The sequence below is a fragment of the Juglans microcarpa x Juglans regia genome, chromosome 1S, assembly GCF_004785595.1.
Source record: "Juglans microcarpa x Juglans regia isolate MS1-56 chromosome 1S, Jm3101_v1.0, whole genome shotgun sequence".
Lineage (NCBI taxonomy): Eukaryota > Viridiplantae > Streptophyta > Magnoliopsida > Fagales > Juglandaceae > Juglans > Juglans microcarpa x Juglans regia.
In genome coordinates this window covers 29,578,787-29,594,084 of record NC_054595.1, presented here as the reverse complement: position 1 = coordinate 29,594,084, position 15,298 = coordinate 29,578,787, and the positions used below count along the sequence as shown (strand labels likewise).

The 15,298-nt window shown below is 36.9% G+C and overlaps 1 protein-coding gene across 3 annotated transcripts; it reads left to right on the top strand.

Moving 5' to 3' along the window:
• Nucleotides 1–3,434: 3,434 nt before the first annotated feature.
• On the top strand, nucleotides 3,435–14,977 carry LOC121246624 (syntaxin-binding protein 5). 3 transcript variants are annotated; one of them, XM_041144827.1, is made up of 24 exons: nucleotides 3,435–3,880; nucleotides 4,432–4,547; nucleotides 4,739–4,823; nucleotides 5,033–5,086; nucleotides 5,232–5,323; nucleotides 5,440–5,543; nucleotides 6,888–6,963; nucleotides 8,076–8,535; nucleotides 8,969–9,301; nucleotides 9,424–9,633; nucleotides 9,789–9,887; nucleotides 9,974–10,046; nucleotides 11,376–11,503; nucleotides 11,611–11,902; nucleotides 11,980–12,218; nucleotides 12,317–12,441; nucleotides 12,607–12,724; nucleotides 13,041–13,096; nucleotides 13,247–13,340; nucleotides 13,430–13,619; nucleotides 13,703–13,771; nucleotides 13,849–13,952; nucleotides 14,058–14,120; nucleotides 14,583–14,977. In XM_041144827.1, exons 1-24 carry the CDS (start codon nucleotides 3,830–3,832, stop codon nucleotides 14,688–14,690), a joined length of 3,339 nt encoding a protein of 1,112 aa, XP_041000761.1. In that variant the 5' UTR covers nucleotides 3,435–3,829; the 3' UTR covers nucleotides 14,691–14,977. The 3 variants fall into 3 exon arrangements, with proteins under 3 accessions (XP_041000761.1, XP_041000763.1, XP_041000762.1); XM_041144828.1 differs by lacking the exons at nucleotides 3,435–3,880; nucleotides 4,432–4,547 and having other exon boundaries at nucleotides 5,215–5,323; XM_041144829.1 differs by lacking the exons at nucleotides 13,703–13,771; nucleotides 13,849–13,952; nucleotides 14,058–14,120; nucleotides 14,583–14,977 and having other exon boundaries at nucleotides 3,591–3,880; nucleotides 13,452–13,591.
• The last annotated feature ends 321 nt before the right edge of the window (nucleotides 14,978–15,298 follow it).

Sequence of the window (15,298 nt, the reverse complement as noted above, 5' to 3'; positions counted from 1 at the left end):
AATATATATAATGATGAAATAAACGGAATGAACATATATACAAATAACATCATCTCTTATAACAATATTAAAAAATAAATAAAAAATCTGTTGCGGATTCTTTGAATATATATTTTACAAAAATTTTAAAATTCCCTTGTGAAACTTGCAGTGCATTTCTGTTTTCAACTATGACTACACGTGCTATTCATCACTTGTTTTAGATCCAAGCCAATTAAATGGAAAATTCTATACACCAAATTCAATTAGTTTGAACATTTTGTTTCCGAGATTTTGAAAAAATAAACGGAAAATTACTGATCATGTATAGTGCTAAAATCATTGTTGCCATTCTTCTATTCACGCTCACCTGCTAAAGTTCTATGTCAATGTTTTAAGTTGGTGCCAGAGTTGATTGCCTTCATAAAACTGTCGAATTCCCAAACTCCCCCTCCTTGTCTTTTTCGTGTGTAATTCCTCATTGAGCTCAATGCGATGTTCCTTTGTCCCAACAACTACCCAACTGCAGTTGATGTGTAAGGACTTTTGAGAGTATTGTTAGTTAGAAAACAAAAACAGATCAAGTTAATAACTAGTAACTTTATGTTTGAGAAAAGTAAGGCCTAAGGAATCCTTTTCTGTGCGTGAGACCACCAGCATATTGTTTGTGTACCTGTTCACTTCTCTTCCCGTGGGCGTCATTTGATGGTTGAAACATCACTTTTTTTCCAAGCCAAGGCAAGTTCAAAATCCTACAGAGAGAGAATTTCAGCAAACATTTATCTACATGGGTTTTGCAGCTTTTGCTACTCATCATTTTTACATATCACACTTATTTTTATTTTATTTTATTCTTTCTAAACTAATTGAATTATTCTACTTATCATTCATACGCTGCACATTTAGTAAGAGAAAAAAAACTATATGTGATATATTATGTGAGGATGATGAGTAGAATTTTTCTTATATACATATATGTATAGTTACGTGCAGTTTGACGACCAAATTAATAACAAATTAACCATCCTAACTAGTTGGATAGTATAAAATCTGTACCCAAGGAATATGACAGTATTAACTAAATGATTGTTAAGAGCTTGCTAACATATAATCCGATTTTTTAAATGGAAAACCTAAATTCGAAACCCCCATCCCCTAAAAAAAAAAAAAGTCTAAATGATTAAATTCGCAAGTCTTCCAGGATCATAAGTTATAAAATCATCCATTTGAAGATATCTAAGATGCAAGCACCAAGCAGGGTATGTCATCTCATTTGATCCAGTGGGCAAAAATATTAAAAAGAACAAAGAAACGCAAAACGAAATAAAAACTGTACAAATAGAAAAGTCCATGTGCATGAGAATGAATTAACAACCTTAATAGAATGATGAGGCTTCATTGAATTTGAGTTTTAAGCATGAAGTTCCAGGCAAGCGCCCCATCGCGGCGTTTTAATTGGACTGGATGTACTTTATGAGCCTTATTCGCAATAATATGAATTTCGGCCCAACATAACCCATCGATTTTGACTCGAACTCGAAATGCGACGGTACCGTTCAGATTCTGAAGGCATTACCCTTGTCGCGAATGGGAGATACCGCGAGCCTGCGAGGACCGGCAGTTCTGAAAATCCGAAACTGAAGAAATCAAATGGCTATTGTTTTAGGAACCCAGCTAGAGATCTGAACTGGAGTTGGGATTGTGCGAAGTGAAGTGAAAATGATGTAATTAAACGGTGCGACCCATTGATGTAAGTAGCATGTTACATAGCCAGACCAGAAAATGAGAAAACAAACATACATGTTAATCTCTGTGTGATAATTCAACAAACCCAAAGAAATGGTCCCAGAAACCTCACCAGATATAAATCCGTTGGAGAATGGCATTTAATTCGAATTGTGGTTCATACCATAATAAATTACCACTTAGGCTATGTTTGTGTTGTGGACGTGTTTCGCAACACTTTCCACGCAATCACCTACAAAAAAAGGATAGGTTTTTTGGAGTTCGGGAAACGCTTCCGATGCCTAAATCAGCATATCAATAAAGATTTCTCTAGCATGTAGAAGATGAGTCACGTTGTCATACTCGAGTGATATAAATATGGCTTATGTTGTCTTTTGTTTAATGTGACAACCGCCTGATCGGTTATTTGAAATTCAAGTTAAGATATAGCAGTTTCATTTGTTAGAGATAAATTAATAAGCTCTATTCTGAGATTGTTATGTAGTTATCTTTTCGATGATAACAATTTATATCCTTCCAGTGGATCAATAAGCCTTTAATCAAGGCTTATGGGGTTAGGCTATTGTCTGGGCCCATGACGTGGCCTAGCAGGCCCCGAGGAGGAAAGGGTTAAAGCCCCTTCCAGTTTGGCTAGTGAAATCATCTTAAATTGTGTCACTACTATTTATCATTATTTTTTTATTTTTTATTAGTTTTTCACTACTTTCTCATTACTACTCAGAAATCATTTGAGACCACCTCAATATTCAAACGTAATCTTAATCATCCCCGTCATTGAGTTGAATAGAAGGTGTGGATTAAATCACTTGGCTGTAAATAGCTCGTGACCAAACTTATATTTTCTTGTCGATTTGCCATTATTTGATGCACGTATATGGTTGCCTAAAACAACTAGCGCGCCACTTGTTATATTAATTGCAAAGTACAACCCCTCTAAAAATAAAAAAAAAAAATTGCAAAATACAACATATTTTTTGCTAGTGAAATTCGGGCTTTTTTTTTTTTTTTAAGTTCACGGCTAGGAGTGTAAACTTACCGGTTTGAACTAGATCAGACCGGACCGATAAGCATGTTGTTCAATCTCGATCTATGTCATATAAGAATTTCGGTTTTTGGTCCAATCTCGAGTTGTATTTTTTTTGGATCGGATTGGACTAGACCAACTAAAGTGCAATATATGATTTTTTAAAATATTATATATTTATGTATATTTTTTTTCCTTCTTTTTTCTATTTTTTTCTTTTATTTAAAGTTCGGATGATATTGCATCCTCAATTTCTTTTTCTCTATCTTTTGTATGTTGAGCTTGAAAAAAGGATAAAATGTCATTGTTGGGCTAAAAAATTTAATGAAATGTCAATTAGGCTGAACAACATGAAACTAGCCTATTTTGCATTGGATTGGATCGAATGGACCGATAACTAATGGTCTGATCCAAAGAGATAATCGGTCCAGTCTGAATTGAAAAAAAGGTGGACCGGAATTTTCAATTCTGTCTCAGAAACCCTATTTGGACCAATCAGATCAACCGAACTGATTACATCCCTTTTTCAGCACATGCTCAATTGTTTGTGGGATGCAGGTTGCAATTATTGACAAATACATGGCAGGATGTATAAAATCGATCAATAGGAAAGGTTTAGCTGAACCAGCAAACCCACCCAATAACGTCGATATGAGATTTGCATACCCCACCTTAAGCCTATAACTACAATTGATCAAGGCAGATGATCCAAGGTCTTCCACCTACGAGATAAACGAAGAAAGCCCAACAAGAATCAAGTTTCTGACTCCCCGATCCAATTGGGCAACATGGGAAACCCAGATCCAAATAAGCGACCCCCGGTCAAGTCCTTGGACAAGGGACACTTTCCTTTGTGGGTCCTCACTTTTCTCCGAGACTGAACCCCTGCAAGGCTTCACCCAACGGTCAACTAAAGCACGGGACCCCTCGTCGTCGCAACACTGCCAATCAGGCGCTCAATTCCCCATAAAGATCCAGTCCAACACACACAACATCATCGTTGTCCGTACAAATACGTCAAGAACTATTTGTAGCAGCAGAGGAAAATACAGCCCTGTCTTCGAATTTGGCCACACCACGATGTTTGCTAAGTTATTTCCAAAGGGCACCGCTGAACACCATTATCCTCAGGTATCGTCGCATCGCGAGGTTGATTTTTTTGCTTCGATTTGTCAACGCTATCGATTCGATAATCTGAGAGATACTTCTTGTTGATGACTTTCTCTCTTCTCTATTTTATTAATTTAAAATGGACAATACTGCACCAATAGCATTTGAAAAATTCCGAATTCAAAATCCAAGAGCACCGAGAGCTTTTGTGTGTTTTGTTTTTAATTATTTTAAATTGACAGAGGAAAGGACCAGCATCCTTCATATTGTTCTTAAAATCTTAATTAGTTCGACCTAATCATCCCGGCATCCTTAATTCATCGTATGATACTTAATCGTATGCTGGGGAATAAACTGAACCATTTACTCAAAAGTAATAATTTCCTCGCACTGCCAGCTTAAAAACTAGAGGATGCCGGTGCAAAGGAAATAAAGATATATTGCGATGTAGATGACGAATGAAGTTTTAAATGGACGTGCTTCATACATTGCAAATCTGCGTTATTATGTATTTTCTCTGCTTTTACTCTTAATTTATATAACTAACTTTTCAACATCATGATGTGACGCAGAGAAGTTTGACACCGGCGGACTTGGATCCACGTGTAACACTTCACTATGGGATCCCTTCTACTGCATCCATCCTTGCTTTGGACCCAACTCAAAGCCTATTGGCCATAGGAACTCTGTGAGTTAACTACATAATTCACTTCTTAATGATTCTAAGAACATTAAGCATTTTTTGACACCAAAATGCTTCAATCTGTTTATTCTCTGTGGAGAATTGCCAATCTCTGCTCTTAATGTTGATTTGACTTCGAAAGTTCCTAAACAAAGAGTATTTAAGAAACTAAGTTTTGTTTCCTTTGCTCACTGCAGGGATGGCAGGATAAAAGTGATTGGTGGTGATAACATTGAAGCGCTTCTTACATCTCCTAGGCAATTGCCCTTTAAACACTTGCAGGTTTGTACGTTTTACTTGTAAAGCGTAATCTTTAGTTGCTTTAACTATATCTGTTGCATGATTTCACAAAAACTACTTTCTGCATTTTCCCTCAATGAATTATACATTTGTGTTTTGTTTACTGATATCTATTCTTTCCCATACTCACGACATATTAGCTCTTAGTCCATCATTTCAAAAAATGAATATATTGTTTTTGTTCCCCACAGTTCTTACAAAATCAAGGTTTTCTAGCCAGTATCTCAAATGAAAACGAAATTCAGGTATTAATTCTTCATGAGCTATCATTCTTTTTAACTATTTTTTCTCTAGCTAAACTTCACCTGGGTCTTTATTGTTATTATCGAAAATTCTTGCAGTTCGCCACTGATGAAATTGACGGCTTTAATAGGTTACTGATGTTGGCAGGTCTGGGATTTAGAACACAGGCAAATAGCTTCTACTCTACAGTGGGAGTCCAATATAACTGCTTTCTCTGTCATTGATTGCACCGCTTACATGTATGGTACTTTGTTAAAATGATTGTTATAGCTGCATCTTCATTACAGTTATATTGGATGTGAATTCAAGTGAAATCTTGACATGTGGAATATTGCTAACCTGTCATTATGTACAGGTATATAGGATGTGAGTATGGGATGATATCTGTGCTAAAGTATGATGCTGAAGGCAGAAACATTACACAATTACCATATTGTGTTTCCACGAATATCATAGCTGGTAAGTGCTCTATCATTTCAATTGGGTGTTGTCATCACTGTGTTGGATCGGAACACCTGTATCTGTGTTTGTAGATCTTTTTTATATGTATTTAAAAAAAATTGGGGAAGGGATATAGATAACTTGAGTGTGGGTATAAATACACGGCACTGAATACACTGCATGATGGCATCTATGTCTAACTGATATACTACAATTGGTGGTTTTTGATATGATATTTTATTTCTTGAAATAATAAGTATCATATGAATACATTTAATGAGATAAAATACTATGGTTGTCCATATATGCAATGGCCAATTCACGCACACAAAGACAGACAGCAAGAGGAAGGGGATTCGGCTGTAGTTCTTGGCTGACTTCTCACTGAGTCACCAACCTTCAAACCATTTTATGTTGGTATAATGCTTCTCATAGGTCTGGTCGGAAATTTTTTTATGTGGTGGCAAATATATGCCATCTAATTTTATTTTACACCTGAGGTTTTATTGGGCTTTCTCTTTTAATAATTTCACTAATATCCATAATAGGTATAACCCCTAGGGGTTGGGTCAAGTGGTAAAGGCCATGGTGTTGGTGGTATGCTCCCTCCAAGGATCATGGTTCAAATGCCACTAGGTGCGAACAATCTCTAGGAGCCATTGGATTGGGGGATTTTCCCCTTGAATTTTCCAAGGTGGACTTGCGGGAACTCCTTGCTGAGGGCCTGTGCACCATTGGGATTAGTCGGGATGCTGTTCTTGAACACCCAGTGCCAATAAAAAAAAAACTAATATACGTAGTAGGCATAACAGTGTTATGAGCATATACCAAGAACCTTGAAGGAAAACTTTATTCATCATGCTGGTTGAATCTGATTTTAACCAAATTAGCCTCTGGGACTGGCTGACTTACTTTCTAGGAATCAAAATGCTGAACAAAAGGAAGGATGATAAATGTGTCATAAGCATGCGTCCATGGTGTTTTGATCCTCAATGATTTTTCTTCAGTAGGACGAATATTTCATTCTAGTAATGTAAACTATACACTGGAGACATTATATTGTTTTCATTGGTGTGTAGATTATCGTCTGCCTGATATACCAGCAAACATTTGTGTATATGTTGATCAACCTAAACATCTACTAGAAATTTTATAGACAATTACTTCGATATAAGCTTGAAACTTTGGAGATGAAAATTTAATGAAAACGAGAAAAACTAAAGAGATGAAGCCATGACATTAATTTTCAGTTCTCAACTGTATGTATGTGTATGGCCATTTATGCTGTGTTTGCATTCAGGAGAATTATGCAGCTCAGTGACAATTATATATAAATAAGTCAAAGTTTTCTCAATTGTGCAGAAGCAGCTGGGCTGTCATTGGAAGATCATCTTCCTATTGCTGGAGTTCTCCACCAACCTTGTTCTCCGGGAAATAGGCAAGACCAGAGATTTACTAGTATAATTTATTTATTTTGCATTTCAAAACCATGAGTTTGGGTTTTATGATTCTCTACTAGTAGCCAAAGTCGTCGTTTTATTGAGACTGGTCTAGAGACTGTGTATTGGATAGGCCAATGCATGGTTTGAGAAGTATATTATTATTTTAGGAAATTTAGGTTGGCCATGGACTGAGCATTTGAGCAGTGGTGGAGCCAGGATTTGAATACGAAGGATTGGGGGAAGAGGTTGTAACACTCACACACACATTGAATTCAACAATTATTTTTATCTAGGAACAAAAACAAACTAGCATTAATAGTTTATGCACAAATTTTCACAAAGACGAACGACTTATTGTATTAAGAGTTGAGCTCCTTTCACTATATTTTATTTATCATTTTTGAGAGGTAACATCATTTTTTGTGGTGGCATTAAGAGTTTGAGTCCCTGTCACCATTTTTATTTTTATCATTTTCAAAAGGTGACATATTTACATTAAGGCCCTTTTGTTCTTTTCCCTCTCCTCTCTCTCTCTCTTTCTGTATAGGTAGAATCCTGGTTCCTCATTTTCTTCTTTATTTCTCCCCTACTCTTATTTTGATTTTTATGGGATTTGAACCCCAAAAGAAATTGTAAGAGGCAAGAAATATTTCTTTGTATTGTTTTATTGAAGTCTGATACAGAAGAAAAATAATGAGTTGGTTATGCTGTAAATCATATTGATAAGTGTAAATCACAAACTCTCAGGGCAAATTGTTAAATTCAAGCAACCTATTAGGACTCCAATTTTTTTCAGCAGTCCTGGGGATCAAACTTGCAGAACACAACCTGTAGAAGGTTCAAATGTTTTCCATAAGGAGGGCAATTGCCCCTCCTGCCCTCTCTCCCCGACCCCAAAACCTACTTAGCTGTGTCATTGGGTTTGAGATTTGTCACAGTTTGAGATTTTGATGTGTTTGTATGTATACTTTTAAACTCTTATCTTTTACCGTGCCATGTGCATGCCTCTAATAATTGGCCCATTATCCAAAGAGTGTTGCACGCTGTACATTTACTGTAATTTACTCATTCTGTTTGATGCATTTTGAAAGAATGCTTCCTTTCACAGATTGCTGATTGCATATCAGAATGGGTTGATGGTGCTATGGGATGCTTCTGAAGATTGCACTGTTCTTATTAGAGGCTATGAGGACCTCCAATTGAAGGATAAAACCGTGGTTCATTGTCCCAAAGACACAAGACATGAGCAGTCTGATGATGTATCAGACGACAGAGAAATGGACAAAGAGATAAGCTCTCTTTGTTGGGCATCTAATAATGGGTCAGTTCTTGCAGTTGGCTATGTAGATGGTGATATAATCTTTTGGAACCTACTAAATACTGCCGCTGCCACAGATCAGAAAGCTGAAAAATCATTTAACAATGTTGTTAAGTTACAATTATCATCAGCTAGCAGAAGACTCCCAGTCATTGTTTTACATTGGGCTATGAATATATCTGCTAATGATTGTGAAGGCCAACTTTTTGTCTATGGCGGTGATGAAGTTGGATCAGAAGAAGTTTTGACGGTTTGTTTTTAACTCAAAATCGGTTTTTCATATGTTAGTCTTAATTAAATATATATTCTTGTGATAATTGCCAAATAGTGATCGAAAATATCCTTCTTTTTCTTGTTTTGATTAGATTTAAAACAAGACCTATCACGATCCCACCCACCCCTTTACCACTTGAACCAAGAGCCAGCAGGTAGTAGTGATCAAAGAAACTTATTTCAACATTACAGGTTTAGGAACATGCTAACATGAACATTAACATTTGAGGTTATAGCTGTGATAGAAGGAAAGGAAGAAAGGATATTATTTTCAGTAATAGATTCCTTTTAATAGCCAATAAATTAGCTTTCTTCCGACTATGATGCCATTTGATTTTTTTATTACATGAGCAGGACATTATTGAAGTACTCATTCAAGTTTGTGTGTACATTAATTTTCCATATTACAGATTTTGAGCCTAGACTGGTCTTCTGGGATTGCAAGTATGCAATGCATTGGACGTGTAGACCTTACACTTGATGGATTTGCGGATATGGTTCTATTACCAAGTGCTGGTAGAACGGAGAATGGTACCATGTCTCTAGTTGTATTGACAAGTCCTGGAAAACTGCATATCTACGACAATAATTGCTTGTCTGCCTTAATTTCTCAAAAAGAGAAAAAGGCTTCTGCAGTTGCATTGCAGTATCATATGATCATACCCACTCTTGATCCATACATGACTGTGGCGAAGCTTGGATTGGTTTCTAGAGATGGGAAGTTCTCAAAGGCCCTGTCTGAGGTACTGCACATTTGTTAGCACCACCCTGGTATTAATGTCAGTTTCCAATTAAATTTATAAACTTCAAAAACATTGATACACATCATCCTCCATTGTTGATTATATTTTTGTTGTTTGTTTAGGCCGCCTCAGCTGCAAAAATTTATGCGGCACATACTCCAGATATGGGAGGTACAAAGTGGCCTCTAACTGGTGGTGTTCCCTGTCAGCTTCTTGACTCTGAAGATTGTTACATTGAGAGATTATACATAGCAGGTTACAAAGATGGATCTGTTCGAGTATGGAATGCCACATATCCTGTCCTGTCACTTATTTATCTTTTAGGATCTGAGGTTAGCAAGTTCTTTTTAGTAATATATACTTTTAATTTTCAAATGTAATAGAGAGCTTAGCCCCTGGCCCCTCTGGCTTTGAATGGTAATCAATAATTCTGTTTACTTTTTAGTTTAGAAAATGATTACGATAGAATTTATATTACATATGACAGGTGAATGGCATCAATATTGCTGGTACAAGTGCATCAATATCAGCATTGGATTTCTGCTCTAAAACTTTAAGTCTTGCCATTGGCAATGAATGTGGTCTGGTATGAGTTAATGTTTTTCTGCCTTATTTCTAAAGCAATCAAGACTTCATGTTTTAGAGATTGTTATCACTTTTGATTGTATGTAGGTTCTCCTTTACAAGCTAATGCATAGTTCAGATGATACGATTTTGCACTTCGTGACAGAAACTGAAAATGAAGGTTTGGCTTACTGTACACAGCTTTGTCTTTGTATCCCTTTCAAATGTCAGATAGGATAAATTCAATTAACTGTACAAAAAGGGAGCAAACAAAGGTGTCGATTTGAAGGCTAGGATGAGAAATAGGAAATTAACTTTTTTATAAGTAATAAAAGATTTTTTAAAAACTTCAAAAGGCACAATCCAAGTACACAGGATGTATGGGATTTTTGGGGCCTTAAAGGCCTAGAGTCTAGATAGAGCTTAAGAGTGAAAACAGATTGACCTAGCCAACCCAAGTCGTTAAGGATTTCCAGGGTTGAGTGGTGGGAATCTCAAAGGCCTCACCATTGTCTTTCCAAGGTTGTGTAAGATGTGTGATTTGAGCACAACACAATTATCAGTCTAGTTAACCCATATTAAGGTTGCATATCAAACCGACAATCTTCTTTCCTGGTGGCCTGAACTCAACCTCTAACTGGGAACTATGAAAGTTTTATTAAAGGAAAAAAGGTTCTGCTGCAAGTGTTGCTAATAGATTCCTAGATGCCTGCTTGTCACTCAATGTCCATCAGTTCTCTCTCAAAGAACTTGCACCAAGTGGTGCTCTTCCAGTTGTTCCAAATCTCAAAAGGTTATACTTTGCACTCGCTCCTGCCAAAACAAAAAAGATTGTGCTTCAAGAAGTTACATGATTTGAGAGGATTTTATATGTGGTTTCCACACTTTTCCCTTCCACCAATGATTCTGTCCCTTCCATGTACAGTTAACATTTTTTTTAAGTTGTGGCAGTATCTATTTTAGGAAAGAGTAGTGTTAGATACAGTCCTAGGGTATGCAAGTCCCGCGCACTCTCTTTGAAAAAAAGTGGGGTCCACCATTAAAAAGGAAGTGTGGATCCCATATTTACTCACTTTTTTCAAAGGGAGTACGCGGGGCTTGCACACCTCAGGATTGCAAATATCATTTCTCTTTAGGAAAATTTTATTCCATTGATTAAAAAATTATATTTGTGGTTCAATGTTCTGCCATCCCAATTTTGTGATGCTGTAGAAGCTAGGCTGGTGGGCTACTGCATAGTTGTGTTTGTGTATGAACCAAATTTTAGTTCTTTGGTAATGACTTATTTTTGTGCTCCTTTCGACCATAAATGACTAGAATAGTGCTAGTAACACGGTATTAAGACCAAGGCTACAATGAAGTTGGGCAAACCAATTTTGACCGTTGATGGTATTGTGATGATTAAAGCTAGTTTTGTCTGTGATACAACTCTGTCCGTGTACAATACAGTTGATAGTGTTGATGTTTTCAGTCTTCATTATGCGCTAATTGTTGTGTAAGTTGCGTGCAGTTCATAACATGCACCAAGGGGAAGGGCCTCACTGCTCGGCGGTATTTTCCCTCATCAATTCTCGTATATGCACCCTGCAATTTGCAAATTTTGGATCACGACTTGCCGTAGGATTTGAATGTGGCAGGGTGAGTGTGTTTAGATTTTCATGACAGTATCATTCTTAATTTGTGGTGGTTGTTGACATTTTTTAGCTTAGCAAGTTTAGGAATTTACATTTCCATTCATGTTACAGGTTGCAGTGCTTGATATCAGCACACAGTCAGTTTTGTTTGTTACAGAGTGTGTAACCAACTCAAGTGCCCCTGTCATTTCTCTTGCTCTGAAGACGTTTTCAGATACAAATGTAATAAACAGTCCAGAGGACTCTGAATCCAAAACTTCAAAAAATCTTGGACAGGAGCTAGTGTTTGTAATGACCAGCAATGCGCACATCATTGTCATGGATAGTGAGACAGGCAATATGGTTAGCAGTTGGTCAATGAACCCAGAAAAGGATTCAGCTGCAATTTCTATGCATATGATAGGCAAGTATATTCAGTGGAGCAAAACTAGATTTTCTACTCTACCTTGGAGTATAATGCTGAGAACTCTCTTCATGCAGATGGGAGCAATTTCATCCCTGATGTGTCCAATAAAAAGCATTCATTGAACTTACAGCCAAAAAGTGAAGATAAAGGTGAATCTGCACAAAGTAATTTGCAGTCTGGAAGTACACCACATGAAGTTCAACTTGAAACCTCGAGCGAAACTGCGTGTTTTGGGTTGCAATCAATGAGCTTATTCTTTTTACTTTGTTGTGAAGATGCATTGCTATTATACCCTTTGAAGTCTATGACTGAGGTGCCCCTTGTGTATCTATCATCCTTTTTAATAATCTCCCAATATATCTATATATATATATATATATAATCCAGTATAGGGAACTGCCTTATTTTCAGGGTGACAGAGAGCCAATTGGGAAGGTGAGTCTTGTAAAGCCATGTTGTTGGACTACAACCTTGAAGAAAGATGAGAAAGAGTGTGGACTGGTTGTTCTCTATCAGAGTGGAGTCATTGAGATCAGGTGAAGTGCTCATTGATTGCTGCTGAAAAGTCTGATACGTTTTTTATGACCCTGTTGTCTGTACCAGTTAGTAGATCCATGCTTTTGGTACCGACTTTTTCATTTTTCTAAGATCATGTAAGTACACCCAGTTGTAATAAGAGGAAGTTAATCATCTTTGGACAGGTCTTTGCCAACTCTTGGAGTATTGAGAGAAACAAGTTTAATGTCAATCCTAAGGTGGAACTTCAAGACTAACATGGAGAAGACAATGTTTTCTTCCCATAATGGGCAAATTATTCTGGTTGGTTTTTCTATTAATTTGATCTCTCCTGTTGAAATGAAAGTTTATACTTTCTTTACAAATTCAATGGTGAAAGACAGTGGCTTTAGTTTTTTCTGTCTTCTAGGTTAGACGCTACAAATAAAACTTACACTCTAGTCTTTTATCTTAAATAATACAAATAAAAATTACACTTTACTCCCTGTTGGTTAGACAGTAATACACAGATGTACGGGTACCATGTGATTTAGTCTGTAACACTGAACCCTTAATGGTATGTATTCACATGTTAAAACTTTGTGGTGTGATGTCTAATCTGAATTTAGTTGCCTTATAGGTCAATGGGTGCGAACTTGCTGCAATATCTATATTGGCCAATGAAAATGACTTCAGGTATCTCCCCCTTCTTCTTCTTCTCTCTCTCTCTCTCTAGTATGTGTGTTTGTGTATTGTTGTGCAATTAAGCTATAAACAAACATGTGTAATGCAAATACAAACATTCTGTTCTTGACTACTTTCTAAAAGAGCCATTTGCTTATTTAGGATTCCGGAGTCCTTGCCTAGTCTTCATGATAAAGTCCTTCAAGCTGCTGTAGATGCTTCCATCATCACCTCTCCAAATCAGAAGAACAGACAGGTTGCACTTTATTACTTGGGCTTCTCTGTCTCTCTCTCTCTCTCTCTCAATGAAGAATCTAGGATTTTGTCTAACTTCTGTTGATACAGGATGCTGCCCCTGGATTGTTAGGTGGTGTGATTAAGACCTTTAAAGCGATTAGAGAGGCGCACAATGCAGATCTTACTGCAGCTCATAAGAATAATTTTTCACATTTAGAAAGCTTATTTTCAACTCCCCCTTTCTTAAAGCCTCCCGCAGCAGTAGCAGATGACCAAGACATTGTGGAGCTCAACATTGGTTCTATATCTTCTGCTCTATTCACCTTCATTCTGCGTGCGCCCCCCCCCCCCCTCCTGACCGAGTAATATGATTTGGTGCAGACAATATCCAAATTGATGAACCCATGGCAGTCTCTTCTTCCTTTCAGAAGAGCAATAATGATGGGAGAGGTATATCTATTACTTGAATTTCAGGTAGATGCCTTTTAACCCGAATGAACTTTAACATTCTCTTTATTGCTTGGCAGTTAAGGGCATGGAGAGAGAGAGATTATTCGAGGGTGCATCAACTGAGACAACACCAAGACTGAGGACAGCAGAAGAAATTAAGGCTAAATACAGAAAGGCGGGGGTAATGTTATGTAAATTGTTCAGGCGATAAGAACTTTATTTGGAAAATTTAGTCAACGCTTTTACATTTGTAAGTTATGTATTCTGACATGGTCAGTGGGTTCAGGATGCCTCTTCAGCAGCTGCACAAGCACGGGATAAGCTTGTAGAGCGGAAAGAAAAGCTTGAGGTATGCTTGTTCATGAATGCCCCATTCCCATCTAGTTATGACATTGGATTAACTTGGCCAACCATAAGCTCTTAGTCCTCTGAACAATGTAACTAGGTTGATTTGGATAATATAGAACAAACTTTAGAATTAGGTATATTGAATCCCATCTCTTTGTTTGCCACATGATTCCTCGAGCAATCTGATGCTTCGGGCTTGAAACATTTATATATAAGATAATAACAGAGAACGGTTATTGAATTATACCACGTTTGAGAATGCCACTATTCCGGTGCTCGATTGAGCTCCCATTATCTTATATCTGTTTGCATGCAGCCCTATTTTAGACTGTTGACCTCCCATCCTCACCCTCTTGATCTTATTTTATATCTGTATGGTTGTGGATTGCAAGAAATTTCCTTATAAAGTAATTGCCTCTTTGATTTTAACTGAGCATGTTTGCTTATGTTCTCTTTAAACCAGAGGATCAGTCAGAGAACTGAAGAGCTGAAAAGTGGGGCTGAGAACTTTGCTTCAATGGCAAGTGAACTCGCAAAGACGATGGAACGTCGTAAATGGTGGAACATATGACATGTTGGCATCAATTTATAATAGTCAGATTGACATGGTTTGGAGTGGCTTAGTCCTTATTAAGCATTTTCAGAGGTAGCCAGCACAATTTAGTCGAGGATTCTACGAGAAATTTGGAGCAAGCATTCACACCAAATTCTCATGTTAATATTTATTATTAGGTAATTACTGATTCCGGCCCTGGTTGTGTAAAATGGTAATTCATTTTCTAAATTCAGCGGAAAATAAAAATCCATTTTGATTTCTTTTTTAAAACTTCTGTATATATGTATTAGTGTATTTTCATCTGTCTCTCTCTTTGATGAGTAAATGGCAAAGTAATTTTTGACACAGTATACTCGAAATAGGAATATAGCTTTTTAGCCGAAAAATTAAGAAACAAATTTTCTCTTTATTGTTAAGATGGATGTGGATCGTGACGGGTTCCATAATTTATTATTATTATTTAAAAAAAAAAAAATCCCAAATCAATAATGGTCCCCAAATCTTTTTGGGATAATGCTGTAAAGGAGAACTTTTAACTTGTTTTTTCGCCGGAACCAACCTACATGGTGTAGCACGACTCTTGAGGAGTGAGAAGAGTAGTTTGAATTTAAAGATGAATTGAG